The sequence below is a fragment of the Vitis riparia genome, chromosome 8 (assembly GCF_004353265.1).
Source record: "Vitis riparia cultivar Riparia Gloire de Montpellier isolate 1030 chromosome 8, EGFV_Vit.rip_1.0, whole genome shotgun sequence".
In the NCBI taxonomy this organism is placed as follows: domain Eukaryota; kingdom Viridiplantae; phylum Streptophyta; class Magnoliopsida; order Vitales; family Vitaceae; genus Vitis; species Vitis riparia.
The window spans coordinates 4,284,680-4,299,679 of NC_048438.1; the positions used below are offsets into that span (position 1 = coordinate 4,284,680).

The 15,000-nt window shown below is 30.6% G+C and overlaps 1 protein-coding gene across 1 annotated transcript in view; it reads left to right on the forward strand.

The window, feature by feature from the left end:
- The first annotated feature begins 4,316 nt into the window (after positions 1 to 4,316).
- Positions 4,317 to 15,000, forward strand: part of LOC117920366 (D-lactate dehydrogenase [cytochrome], mitochondrial) — a 31,077-nt gene continuing 20,393 nt past the window's right edge. Inside the window, exons 1-7 of the mRNA XM_034837837.1 lie at positions 4,317 to 4,621; positions 4,993 to 5,095; positions 5,487 to 5,587; positions 8,259 to 8,307; positions 8,938 to 9,030; positions 11,056 to 11,170; positions 12,519 to 12,579. Coding sequence (XP_034693728.1) covers positions 4,371 to 4,621; positions 4,993 to 5,095; positions 5,487 to 5,587; positions 8,259 to 8,307; positions 8,938 to 9,030; positions 11,056 to 11,170; positions 12,519 to 12,579 — 773 coding nt within the window. The 5' untranslated portion in view covers positions 4,317 to 4,370. The remainder of the gene's footprint in view (positions 4,622 to 4,992; positions 5,096 to 5,486; positions 5,588 to 8,258; positions 8,308 to 8,937; positions 9,031 to 11,055; positions 11,171 to 12,518; positions 12,580 to 15,000) is intronic.

Sequence of the window (15,000 nt, forward strand, 5' to 3'; positions counted from 1 at the left end):
GATAAATAAAACATTTCTAATGCACTAATTAATAATGGTTTCATATCCTATATTATATTAATCCACTCAACTTCTCATCTTTTTTTTTTTTAATAAAATTGACAAAAAATTTTGTTAGTTGACATCAACAATAAAATAAGAAATTTTAAAAATTAAAAATATAATTAAAATTAAAATAATTAAAAATTAAATACAATTACTAGTGAAATAAAAGTTAATATTTTATTTTTATATTTTTAGCTTTAATTTCTTTTAGTTTTAATTATATTTTTAATTTTTAAAATTTCTTATTTTATTGATCTCAAATCAATTCTCATAATAAAAAAAAATTGTCAATAAGTATTATTAACCTGGTAAGTAAAAATGTCACTTTAGAAAATAATTATTTGATTTATATAATAATGCATGTATTTTAAAATATTTGTAAATGGATGATATTTAAATCTAATTTATAAAAATTAAGTTTTTTTTTGCTAAATTCTTTTAAATTAGTGAGTCAAAACTTGCTTTTTCAAATCAAAGTCCATTAAACACCACTTCTAAGAAGACTAGAAAAATGGTAGAAATAAAATTCCTTCATACCCAAAAAGAAAATTTTCTCAAAATTCCTTCTTACAAAATAAGGAAAATTTTGAAACAAATATTTTTTTTATTTATTATTTTTGAATATATTTTGAAAGGTTCCCATTATAGTATCAAATCGATACATACTAAAAGGGAATTAATTAACGTACTCGTATGTTGTTATTGTTTTGTACTTTGATTTCATATTTATTCACGTGCCCGTTATCCATTGGATATTGATGGATAACAAACCTAGATTTTTATTTATGATAAGTATCTTGTGGTCTAAGTTTTATGATGTCAATTTTCATTTGGTCAAGTGATGCATGTTTCAATTCAGGTTTGGTTTTCTATGAATACGACTATCAATGCATTTGTCAATTTTACCCCTCCAAAGACTAAAATAAAAAATGATGCCATGACAGACTCCCTACTTTTATTATTATTTTTATCATTTATTGATATGATAATTAATGTTTATTTATTAAATATTAAAAATTATTAACATTTAATTATTACATCACAACTTGCAAAATAGTACAAAAGAAATAAGCATTTTCTATTAAAAGATTGTTAAACAAACATTTTATCATTTAAATTATTTTTAAGAAAAAGAAATTGCAAACAACCAAAATGAAAAAGTAGGTTTTTGAGTCACTAATTTGAAAAAATATAAAAAAGAAGGAACTGAAATTTTATAGATTAACTTTATTTTCATTAATTTAAAAATATTTAAAAATACATATATTTTTTCATAAATTAGATAATTATTTCTTAAAATACCATTTTACTTTATACTATTAAATAAAGTTATCAAAAAATTAATCTATCAGTTTAATTTGATAAAAGTATCTTACAAATTAATATATTATGAATTTTTTTATCATATAATATAATATACAAATCATTGTGAAAAATTTCTCTAGGATCTTCAAGTGATAAATAAAACATTTCTAATGCACTAATTAATAATGGTTTCATATCCTATATTATATTAATCCACTCAACTTCTCTTTTTTTTTTTTTTAATAAAATTGACAATGAATTTTGTTAGTTGACATCAACAATAAAATAAGAAATTTTAAAAATTAAAAATATAATTAAAATTAAAATAATTAAAAATTAAATACAATTACTAGTGAAATAAAAGTTAATATTTTATTTTTATATTTTTAGCTTTAATTTCTTTTAGTTTTAATTATATTTTTAATTTTTAAAATTTCTTATTTTATTGATCTCAAATCAATTCTCATAATAAAAAAAAATTGTCAATAAGTATTATTAACCTGGTAAGTAAAAATGTCACTTTAGAAAATAATTATTTGATTTATATAATAATGCATGTATTTTAAAATATTTGTAAATGGATGATATTTAAATCTAATTTATAAAAATTAAGTTTTTTTTGCTAAATTCTTTTAAATTAGTGAGTCAAAACTTGCTTTTTCAAATCAAAGTCCATTAAACACCACTTCTAAGAAGACTAGAAAAATGGTAGAAATAAAATTCCTTCATACCCAAAAAGAAAATTTTCTCAAAATTCCTTCTTACAAAATAAGGAAAATTTTGAAACAAATATTTTTTTATTTATTATTTTTGAATATATTTTGAAAGGTTCCCATTATAGTATCAAATCGATACATACTAAAAGGGAATTAATTAACGTACTCGTATGTTGTTATTGTTTTGTACTTTGATTTCATATTTATTCACGTGCCCATTATCCATTGGATATTGATGGATAACAAACCTAGATTTTTATTTATGATAAGTATCTTGTGGTCTAAGTTTTATGATGTCAATTTTCATTTGGTCAAGTGATGCATGTTTCAATTCAGGTTTGGTTTTCTATGAATACGACTATCAATGCATTTGTCAATTTTACCCCTCCAAAGACTAAAATAAAAAATGATGCCATGACAGACTCCCTACTTTTATTATTATTTTTATCATTTATTGATATGATAATTAATGTTTATTTATTAAATATTAAAAATTATTAACATTTAATTATTACATCACAACTTGCAAAATAGTACAAAAGAAATAAGCATTTTCTATTAAAAGATTGTTAAACAAACATTTTATCATTTAAATTATTTTTAAGAAAAAGAAATTGCAAACAACCAAAATGAAAAAGTAGGTTTTTGAGTCACTAATTTGAAAAAATATAAAAAAGAAGGAACTGAAATTTTATAGATTAACTTTATTTTCATTAATTTAAAAATATTTAAAAATACATATGTTTTTTCATAAATTAGATAATTATTTCTTAAAATACCATTTTACTTTATACTATTAAATAAAATTATCAAAAAATTAATCTATCAGTTTAATTTGATAAAAGTATCTTACAAATTAATATATTATGAATTTTTTATCATATAATATAATATACAAATCATTGTGAAAAATTTCTCTAGGATCTTCAAGTGATAAATAAAACATTTCTAATGCACTAATTAATAATGGTTTCATATCCTATATTATATTAATCCACTCAACTTCTCATCTTTTTTTTTTTTTAATAAAATTGACAAAGAATTTTGTTAGTTGACATCAACAATAAAATAAGAAATTTTAAAAATTAAAAATATAATTAAAATTAAAATAATTAAAAATTAAATACAATTACTAGTGAAATAAAAGTTAATATTTTATTTTTATATTTTTAGCTTTAATTTCTTTTAGTTTTAATTATATTTTTAATTTTTAAAATTTCTTATTTTATTGATCTCAAATCAATTCTCATAATAAAAAAAATTGTCAATAAGTATTATTAACCTGGTAAGTAAAAATGTCACTTTAGAAAATAATTATTTGATTTATATAATAATGCATGTATTTTAAAATATTTGTAAATGGATGATATTTAAATCTAATTTATAAAAATTAAGTTTTTTTTGCTAAATTCTTTTAAATTAGTGAGTCAAAACTTGCTTTTTCAAATCAAAGTCCATTAAACACCACTTCTAAGAAGACTAGAAAAATGGTAGAAATAAAATTCCTTCATACCCAAAAAGAAAATTTTCTCAAAATTCCTTCTTACAAAATAAGGAAAATTTTGAAACAAATATTTTTTTTATTTATTATTTTTGAATATATTTTGAAAGGTTCCCATTATAGTATCAAATCGATACATACTAAAAGGGAATTAATTAAGGTACTCGTATGTTGTTATTGTTTTGTACTTTGATTTCATATTTATTCACGTGCCCGTTATCCATTGGATATTGATGGATAACAAACCTAGATTGACTTGATGCAGCGAGATGGTCCGGTTCAATGGGTTTTTAGGCCAAAACAGACCTTAATAACCAATGGGCTACACCCCCTTTCACAACCCAACCCATCATGGCCAACAATACAGTTTACGACCCTAGGCTAGCAGCGCTAAGGGTTGTAAAAAATATAATAAAATCATCTCAAATATCTAATATTTTTCTAAACACTTTCATTTTCCATTTTCCATTTTCCATATGTAATATTATAATATAAATTATATATTTTTGACGTTCACCGGTTCGACCGCGGTTTAGTCACCGGTCCAATCATTAAATCGTAAACATGTAACTTTTTCGGTTCGCTGATCGATCCCGTTATGAAAACAATGGATATAGGTATGGAATGGTTACCTACAATTTTGAAATTCCTAATGACCAAGATAACCGTCGCACCATCTCAAGGAATAGTAGAAATATATAAGAGAATACAAATGATCATATAGTCAATAGATAGATATATAGCCTATAGTAATACCCACTAGCGTGGCCCCTTGTGGCTTGTGGAAGCGAAAATCGGCTGCAATGGCCTACTCTTCATGGTTTTCGCGTCTCCGTTCTTCCTCAAGAACCATTTACGCTAATTTCAGAAACCCACGCTTCAAAACCAATCACACCAACCCAATCAACACCACCGATGTTGTCACCTCAACTAAGCCAATTTTATCATGGTCAAGCTCCCTGCTTCCCCTGGCCCTTGCTGTCTCTGCTGGCTCACTTGCCATTCACGTCCAAACCAACCCATCTCTCTGTGATTCTTTTGATGTCGATGCTCGGTGAGGATTTCACATCTGGGTCCTTCTGGATTTCCTAGAAAATGGAGGAAATATTAAGAAAATTTTGGATTTTTTGCTGGTTTCTTTTTATTCCATTGTTAGCGGCCAAAAATGGTTTTGCTGCTAATAACAATGGAAGTTCTTTGCTGGTTATTTAGCAGTGAAAATGCAGGAAGTTTCTTTCTGGGCATTTAGCTGTGTCTTATATGCATATTTGGCCTTGAAGAGTTGAGTTTCTCTGTTGTAAATATTTTGAATCAAAGCAATAAATAGAGTGTTTTCAGTGTTCTTCTCTCTCTATGATTGGGGCAAATGAATTCTTGTTTCAATAATACTGAGTTTGTGGTGTAAATGATATTGTTGGATTTCAGAGGTGTCAGTGTTGGGGGCAAAGGTAGCACTGAGTTTGTGGTGAAGGGCTCTCACAAGGATATACCAAGGGAGCTTCTTGATGAATTGAAGGCTATCTGTCAAGTACTGTATCTTTGAATCATAACTTTAATGTGGTTATATTTTAAATGCTTGTTTGGTTGCAGAGAAATGGTAAAACAAATAAAATATGGCCCTTATACCTTTTATTTTGGAAACAAGAAAAGAAAATTCGTCACTCATCTGAATCTAGCACAAGTATTTGATTCGCTAGAGGTTTTGATTTCCAAGTAAAACAATAGAAAAACATACTATTTGAATTTGTTTTCTGTCATTTCTGCCTTTTTCTTAGTAACCAATTAATTGGTTAGTTTAAAACTGGAGAACTTTGATAAAATCTTTAGCTTTGGATTTTGAAGTTGAAAGTAGGATGTTGTTGCAAGTCATTAATTTTTTTTTCCTTATCAGATGGGTTATGATACTATTAGTTGTACAGGATAACATGACGATGGATTATGAAGAGAGGTATATTCATGGAAAACCGCAGAACAGCTTTCACAAAGCAGTAAATATCCCTGATGTTGTTGTTTTTCCAAGGTGGAGTAGATTTTTGATCCTATGTTTTTTGTACTTCTAAATATTCTATTATTTGTTTGTTTGGCCACTTATAAAATAGTTGGATTGTTTGAGTTTTTGGTGATTCTATTTCTCCTTAAGATTGGTGCCATATCTTCTTACTTATAAGGATTTTAATCGTGTTGATATCTAGCTTAGGTGGTAAAGTCCTTGATTTATTATTAACACAAGATTTTTGGAATGCTCTATCTCTTCAATGATTTTTTTTTTAGATAAATCTCTATCTCTTCAATGATTTTTGATGACAATGTCTATCTTAGGTGGTAAAAGCACTTGTCTTTCTCCTAGTGTCTTGGGTTTGAATCTCTTCAGTACCCTTTTTCTTTGCCAATTTAATTGGTACAAAGTTGTATAATGATTCTGTTAATTATTTTAGATGTACTGGACATGAGTATCTAATGGAAAGAAATGGTTCTTTGCCTGATGAAATATAAATACATACACTTAATAGCAGGCTAGGGGCACCCAATGTGGTTTTGTTGTGCTATTACCTGTGCAATGTTGATTCTGGTGGTGATGGAGGGTGGCAATGTTGTTAGTTGTGGAATGAATAACAATGATAGTGTAGGAGTGATGGGGTGGAGGTGTGATTGCATCGGTGAAGTATTCGAGGTCATGGTTCAACACTAGTGGTGGTAAAGATGGTGGTGGTGACAGTTGTGATGATGGTAGAGGATGGCAGAAAAGGGGCTGTATGTGTTACTGGATTGACAATGGGAGAGCATTAGTGCATTGCTGGAGGGTGATGAAGGTTATTACAGAAAAAGAAAGCTTAGTGAGCATAAGGAATATGGATAAACTGTTGTTCTGATGAAAAAAAAAGAAGCTGCTGTTAATATTTCAGTCATGCTCATTAATTATGGGAAAAGAAGATACCTTTTAGACTAAGGTGGTGTTTGTTTTTTTACTTAATTTTAAATAGAATCTTAATGTTTAATAGTGTTAAATATTAGGTTGTTTGTTTTTGTAGTATTTTATTTTTATTAAGTATTAAAAAGTAAAGAAAAACCAATATGTTATTTTTTCTATTTAGAAAAAGCTACATATTTTGGCTTTTTCTATTTAGTACAAAGTTTATAATAAGTCATGAAAAAGTGGAAAAACAAACAACCTAAATTCTGAAAGCAAATTGCTTTCAGCAAAAAGCCAAAAAAACAAACACCACCTAAGTTACCTTGTGATCCTTTTTAGAGTGAGAAGAGGAAGTGGTAGGAGTGATTGTATTTGAGGTGGCAATGCAGTGGTGGTGGAAATTTGCTTCCTTCTTTTACATTTTCCATGTATGTTCAGTACGTAAGTGTAGCACAAGATCTTCCAGTTATGAAGTTAAATAGAATAGTTGGGTCATTACTTTTGAAGCACATTGATTCTATTTCTGGTGGTATACTCTTGTCCTGCTTCCAAACTTGGCAGGTTTGAGTTTCTCTTTAAGGGGGAAATAATGCTGTAGCCATAGATCGGTTATAGAAGAATTGCCTTCTCTTAAAGCCTGAATCTGTGCTTCTGGGCTCTTGGCCAACTATGAGTTCTCTTTTGGTTCTAAAATAGTGTCCTTGGTATTTTGTGTCTTTTAGTTGCTTTGACTCCTCTACTTGTTGGAGTTTAATTATTTACAACTCTTATGTTTACATCTGGTAAAATTCAAGTTACTGGTGTGAGTACTGTTGCAAGTTCTTGCTCATGTGGTTGTAGTAATTGTTACCATTCACTTGTTGTGACAGTGTCTGTTTTTCCCCTTTATTTTTGTCTATAGTTGATGAGTCTATCAATTGATTATTATTAATAGTTTGATTGAACTAAGACAGTGGTGTTTTTCTTCTTCTTCTTCTTTTTCTTTATAGTTGCAAAATGTTACAGCACTGTCTCTGCTACCATATTTGTTAAGTTTTTTCTCTTTGTTTTTGTCTGTTAATTAATGATTATTAGTAGTTTGGTTGAGTCTATTAATTGATTAATTGATGATTAGTAATAGTTTGATTAAGTTATGACAGCACTTTTCTTCTTTAATTATAGCTTATATAGCTTCTTCTTGAAAATGTTCATGATCCATAACTGAGAGTTGTCTACATGATCTTTAACTGATAAAAATGATCTATTCTTGAAAATGTTCATGATTGATTTGTGAACTTATTCTTAATATTTAAGACTCTTCATTGTGCTAAGAGTCTCCATTTTTTGTTGCTACATTTTGGGTGACTTGGATTCAAAGGGATGCTAAGATTTTTGAGGATGGAAAAGATCTCCTGTGAGTTGAGGAATAGTGCACAGTTTTTCCTTGGGTTTCCATATACAGTGAGTGTGCTGGAGTTTGTCTTAGCTTTGGTTGGAGTGAGGTTGTATGCTAGGCCCCTCCAGAGAGTAGGCTTGTTTTGGTGTTATAGCTTTTTGCCTTTTGCTTTTAGTTGGTCTCCGTTTCTTGATTCTAAAAAAATGTACCACCAAAAATTGTCATATGTAGGATCCTTCTCTCTGTGTGTGTATACAAAAGATATTAGAGAAGTGGGAAGTTTAATGAATTGCAAATGAAGCTGTTTATGCTGCACTTCTCTTTTGAGGTCTAGCAATGATAGAAATATTATGATTCATAATTTAATCCAAAAGATGTTGAGTGACCCATAATTGGTACATGCAGGTCTGAAGAGGAAGTTTCCAAGATAGTCAAATCTTGTGACATGCATAAGGTCTGGGAGTCCTCTCTAAATTTGTCAGTGGTGCCCTACACTCTATTATTTTCTTTTTTAAATTTGTTTATTCTTATTATTTCAATTCTTTTTCTGTCTTTAACCTTAAGGTTTTCTTTGGTTCTTGAAAAATTTGAGAGAAAACGAGAGAAAAAAAATAGAGGGGAAAAGTGGAAGTAAAGAAAAAAAATAATTTAAAGTCAATAAATTATTTTTATATGCCACTTCGAACCTATTTCATTAATTTTAACTCTTCTACATAAAGACTAAATAATTTGAAAATGCATAAATTTCTTATTGATTTTAATTATATTTAATTTTTTTTCATAATTTTCATAGTAAAACCAAACATGAGAAATTTCTCTGTACTTTCTTGGAAGCAAACATAACACAAATGTTGGGTTTTGCTCTTTATTAAATAATAACCTCCATTTACATTTGAGTGGAATGATGTATAATATGAGGTAATGATTATTATCACTAAATTTGACTTTTGCAAGAAACCAGATTTGATGATCATATATATATATATATATATTGCTTGTATGACGTAAACAACATATTGTATATGAGCTTGGGCTATCTAATCAAGTACTGAAATTTTTTTATTTTATTTTTTTTGAAAAGTAGGTTCCTATTGTACCATATGGTGGAGCTACATCAATTGAGGGTCACACCTTATCTCCTCATGGAGGTGTTTGCATTGACATGACATTGATGAAAGTATGTATTCACCTATCTCTTATTATAAACAATGTCTTGTTAGCTGTTGTTCACAAAATTTAGACACTGCATCTCAAAAATTTGCTTTGGAAAGGGAAATTGTTATTCTTAAAAAGCCTCTTGTTTGAATTTGTGCATGGAGGGAGGGGTGCTTTTGTCCATACAACCTCCAAAGCACCCACTCAAGACTTACAATGCGTATATCTCACTCACTGTAAGTCAATTACAGACATGAAATGTTAACCTCAGTAGAAGTTGCCAATGCAAATTGCCTACCTCCACTTACAAATAGAAAAAAGCTAGCATTTATAATTTATACTGAGACCGACTTACATAGTGACGGGAATTAATGTTGGAAATATTCTTTAAAGACTTACAAGAAAAGGAGAAAGCTTAGTTCCAATGCCCAAGCTTTAATTCGTGACACTAACAATGATTTAAATTCATCTTGGGACTTGCCATAATTTTCATTAAGTTTGTATTTTAGTTAGTGGTTGATTTTTTTGTCAAGTTTTCTATTTGTTTTAGTCTTCTTATTATATTAGAAAAGTTTCTATTTCTTTTAGTAAGAAGATATGTGAATGTATCCATAGGTGCTAAGGTTTGGTTTGAGGTGGAATCAGAGTCTCTTGAAATCTTTTTTGAAAAGTTTAGAGGCAGATTAGGTTTTAGAGTTTTGGAGAGAGGCAGAGGCTTCTCCAGCTGGATAAAGTTCAGGGAGAAGTGTTGATCTTGGCTGTTAGAAGGAGTGGAAGCTTGCTGCAAAAGGAAAGTTGAGAATCCTTTCTGCAAGTATTGGAAGGAATTGGGAGGGGGGTGGGGGGAGGGGTTTCTTGCTTGAGTTGCTAGTAATGGTGGGGGGACATTTCCTTTAGGGCTTTATATGTACTAGCGAATCAAAAAAAGTTTTTATTAGTGTTTCCAAAAGGTAGGGGTTTTTTGAAAGGAGGGGCTACTCTTGCAAAGAAGCTTTGTAGCAATGGGGTAAACTACCCTAATCGGGTGAGTTATCTTGCTTTAGCAGTCATTGAGAGGAAGGCTAAGTTTGAGGTGGGAGATGCAGTGTGGATCTAGCTTGGTGAAAAGGAGGTGAGATAGAAGGAGTATCTGTGGTGTTACTTAGTGGATAGATAGGGGTCCTTTTGCTGGTCAAGCTTTGGTGTTATCATAGTTGAGAAGGTAGGCCATCCAAAGTTGGAGGAGCCTTAATCTTACTTGAGTTTGAAGAAGCTTTGAATGTGGAGCGGTCTTGAGTAAAGGTTGAGGTATTCTTTTTATAGTGCAAAATTTACTTAAATAAAAAAAAAAAGTGCACAAGACAGTAACCAAATGCTCAAAAACAGAAGCTAAGAGGTACAGCAACTCAAGGTGGGATAATGTCCCCTACAAAAAGTGGAAGACGGCAACTCAAGGGAAGGGATAATTTCCCTTGGTTATATAGTTTATATTTTGTAGAACTTAACTAGCTGTTAAAATGACTTATGCCTTATATCCCTCTTAACAAAAGATAATACATTTCCTTTGTAAACTCTTCTTTTGATTGTGCTGTGTTGCATATTTTTCAGTCCCACTGAGGGCAATATTTGTCTAGTTTGACCAACTTTATGAACCTTATTATGGTCCTATTTAAGTGGTGAAGCTTGTGTAGGCCCAGCTTAATATTGTAGGGTTTGTTGAGATCTTATTTTCTGTATTGGGCCTGTGTGGGCCTACTGAATAATTGTTAGGCATTATTTCTTTTTTAATCTGCTATTGATCCAATTTTTATGTGCAATACTATTAAACTCATTGTTCAATGGAAAGCTTCAATTTCAAGCCGTTTCATTCTTTCTGGTATAACATGGGCTTCACTAGATGTCTTGTCAACACACAACTTAATTGAATATAAATGTATTCTAGCTGGATGTGTTGTAGCAACAATTGAGTATCTGTTGGTAGAAATTTCTGTCCTTAGTGAACACACATGATTTCCTAACTATTACTATGATAGCTTATGATTGCATTTTTTAACTTTTTGAATTGCAGAGTGTTAAAGCATTACATGTTGAGGACATGGATGTGGTTGTTGAGCCTGGAATTGGGTGGCTGGAGCTTAATGAATACCTGGAGCCTTATGGTCTATTTTTCCCACTTGATCCTGGTCAGCTGGAATCCCTCTTTTTTTTTTTTTTTTGTTTTTTTTTTGGATCAGAAACCTAATAGATCTTTTCTACTAATTAAAAAGATCAAGAAAGATGAGACATCCTTCCACAATGTACAAATTTAGATCAAGACAAGGAATGGGTACCTTTACATGCACCCATATAGCTGAACAAACAGGAGAAATTACAAAAAGTGAAACAACATTAGAATCTATTTTCCATGGAATGTTTCTTCAAAATCTTTTCACTGAGAAGTATTCCTGAGATGTGATTCTTCCCTTATATGTTAATCACTTCCTCTGATTCTACCAGAGTTAAAAATTGTAAAATACCTACATTAACGCAAGCTTAAAAACCACACTTCTGGGAAATTCTATCTTGAGTGAGTTTATGTAAGTTTTTTGCATTAAGCACCAAAAATGGGAACCTGTTGAAGGATGTTGACATGGCATTCTGTCACTAGACAACCTTAACAAAGTAACTTTGACTGCTTTTAATGCCCAAATCTCATGGGAGAAAGACTTTATCTTCAGTATTGGATTATTGGAACTTGATTGAGATTGCCACCAAGCAAGCTTGTCCATTTTCACTTTGTAACAATGGTCAGACTCCTGCATAAGGAACAATAAAGAAAAGGCCCTTCAACTGATATGTAGTTGCATACTATAATATCTTGAAGAGGTGATAGCAAATTAGCAAAACTTCAGGACACTCATAATAGGAGATTGATCTCACCTTCCCTACCCTCCACTAAAACGGCTTTAAAATTTTTACAAAAATAATGCTTGTGGACATCCACCTATGCTTGACATGATATATAAACCTTAGTAAATCCTACTTGTGAAATTTGAACGAAGGGTCACACTCATATGCTATGATTGACTAGTGTTTGGGCCTGATGGGAAGTTTACACCCATCTCCTTGTAATGGCACCAACCTCCAGCAATTTATTTTTATTTCTATTTTTATTTTCTACCAAAGTTATCTGACCAACCATTCAACTTCATTACTAAATATTGGTCACTCTCAATTGAGGAAAAATGTATAGTGCTTCTACTACACCAGCAGTATATTAATGAAACCAAATAGCTAAATAAACTTAAAATATGTGGCATGAGACAAAGCATTGATTTGCAAGACTGAGCACTGGACAAAGTTGGCTTGTGACACCAAAGCAGGGTTTGCATATTTTTGTGTTTAACATGACAAGATTATTATTTACTGCATTTAGTTTTCCATGTCATTTTATTTGACTATTTCCATAATAGCTCATTACTGTCACTGGCTGATGCTTTTTATGAGCTGTGCTTGAGCTTTTTATGTTCGTCCAAACATGCTGACAAGCAGGGCCAGGTGCAACCATTGGGGGTATGTGTGCTACACGTTGCTCTGGTTCTTTAGCCGTGAGGTAATGCCTTTGCTTCATTAGCTGTAACTTACATGGGAATCTGATTTTCTGTTTACTGTTGACATGATTACCAGTGACTCAGTGAGTTTGCTGCCAAAAAAATGAAAAAAAAGAAAGAAAAAAGAAGGTAAAATAGTGGCCCAATTTTAAACTTGCCTAAGTGTGTACTAGCTTTATCCTAGATTTATTATTATTATTTTTGGTTACTTGTCCTAATCCTAATAATTGAATTTTTGACTTAGTACTCTTAACCAACATTGCAAGTTCCATAACAGTGGAATCAATGCTTCAAGCTCATTTATCTACCCACATTGGAATAGGGAAATCTTTATATTATAATAGATCTTTCATCTCATTTTGTTCTTGGTATTCTTTTCCCTGCTAGCCTTGAGACTGGACTTGCAATCAATGTTAACATCACTTGGTTCCTCATGATGCATGTTAGGAATGTTCAAGGCTTCAATTGACATGAATAACCAAAGGGTTAAATGCTTCAATTTATCTTTCCCTAGTGAGAAGGTTTGGATTGTCACCATTCAAGAGACTAAGACATAAAGCTTTGGCAATTGAATTAATCTTCAATTTGTATTGTTGATGCGCTTGGTGACCTATCTATGTGGTCATGGTTTGAAGTTTCATTTCAGTGAGTTTTGGTGAGTTCAGTGTTTTCCTTAAAACTATTTAAGTTTCGAAATTGCCTCAAGATTCATTTTGTTTCTTCAAAACCTAAAATATTTTGTCATTTCAAAGGTAATATTTTAAATTTAATGCAATGGTTTGGCTTTTAAGCTTGAATTTTGGTAGTTATAGCATGGAATCATTCTTATAATGAGCACCCGACCTTGGTTCTTCGTGGTTCAATGCCTTGGAGTGTGGATTATAATTATTTTTCGCTTATTCTTGTATGTCTATTTTGACATTTAACGAAGTTCTTAAAAAGGCCTAACCTTGGCTCTTCATGGTTCCATGTCTTGGGATGTTGATTGTAATTATTTCTCGCTTATTCTTGTATGTATATTTTGACATTTAGCAAGGTTCTTAAAAAGGCCTATATAGATTCTATTTGAGCATCGCATTGGTCTTTGAGTCCTTTTTTTTTTTAATTAAAAGAAATGCTATTCATTAAAGGAAAAATACTTGAAAGTAATTAAGTGAGAAGCTAGCAACATGACAAGGGTTATTTTGTGTCAAGTTGATACCTATCCCAATTAATTTGAGGGAATGTTGAAATTTGAAGTCAAAGGGGGTATTTCAAGGGTCTCTAAAGCCAGTATAAGATAATTTATTAGATACTTAGTTTTGTGTATGGCACACCATATGATTGGTCTTTCTGTGTTAGTTCTGGTCATTATTCTTCTTTCCCTTTTCTTGTGAACCTAATTATGATTGACTATGAAAAAGAGACATATTTTTTATATCATAAATTCAATATATTTTTTCTGTCAAATTAAAAGATCAAGAAGGATGAGACATCCTTCCACAATATACAACTCTAATCAAATGAGAAGGAACGCATTACAAGTTGAATGACCAAATAAGGTTACAAAATTCTAAGAGCAAAACATGATCCTCTTTTCTTCTTAGCCACCCATGAAATGACAACAACAAAATCTCCACCACAAGATTGGACCAATCCAAAGCTTTAGCTTGGGCATGGTCCCTATTGCAATGGTAAAATCTTAGCCTCAACGGTGAAACTCTCACGTACAAGGTTAGAGTAAGCTTTTATTATTGTACACGGATAATCTATAATCACTCCACCAATTCTAAGTTGCCACAACTAATCCTCTAGTCAGAGATGACCAAGAGGTTGCCTTTTTTTTTTTTAAATTCTAAATAGAATTAAATAATTTTTTTATTTAGATGCTTGCCACTTGAATCATTTGGAAGAACTATTATCTCCTTCATATGAATGGAACCTTAAGTAATTGAAGATGTAGAATGGTTGGACTTGGTTGTAAAAATAAATTTCTTGAATCTGTCTCATGGGCTAAATTGTTTTTGAGTAATGTCAATTTTTCCTTTTCAAAATTAACTCAATTTTAGAGTTGGCTAAGGTGAATTGGCCTCATTAGCTTTTCTTTCATTTGTTTTCTTTTGTTTTTACCCTGGTGCACCTGTTATATATCCTATGTATTGGGTTTGTGTGCCATGGTAGGTGCTATTGTATTATAACTATTTAAAATTTTCTTATAATAATCTTGCATCTTGCCTAATATTAATTCTCTCTTGTATGAAAAGATTCTAAATTGAGGGAGGGAGTGACAACTATTTTTAAGAATCTTTTATTAGAATTGGGGGAATAAAGACCTAGTATCAATTATATGTGTTTCAATTCTATTCAAATGGAGGAGGGGGAAAGGGTTTTGGGGAGATTATTTTCAGAGAAGGAGCTCTTTGAGGCTTTAACAAGGTTATGTG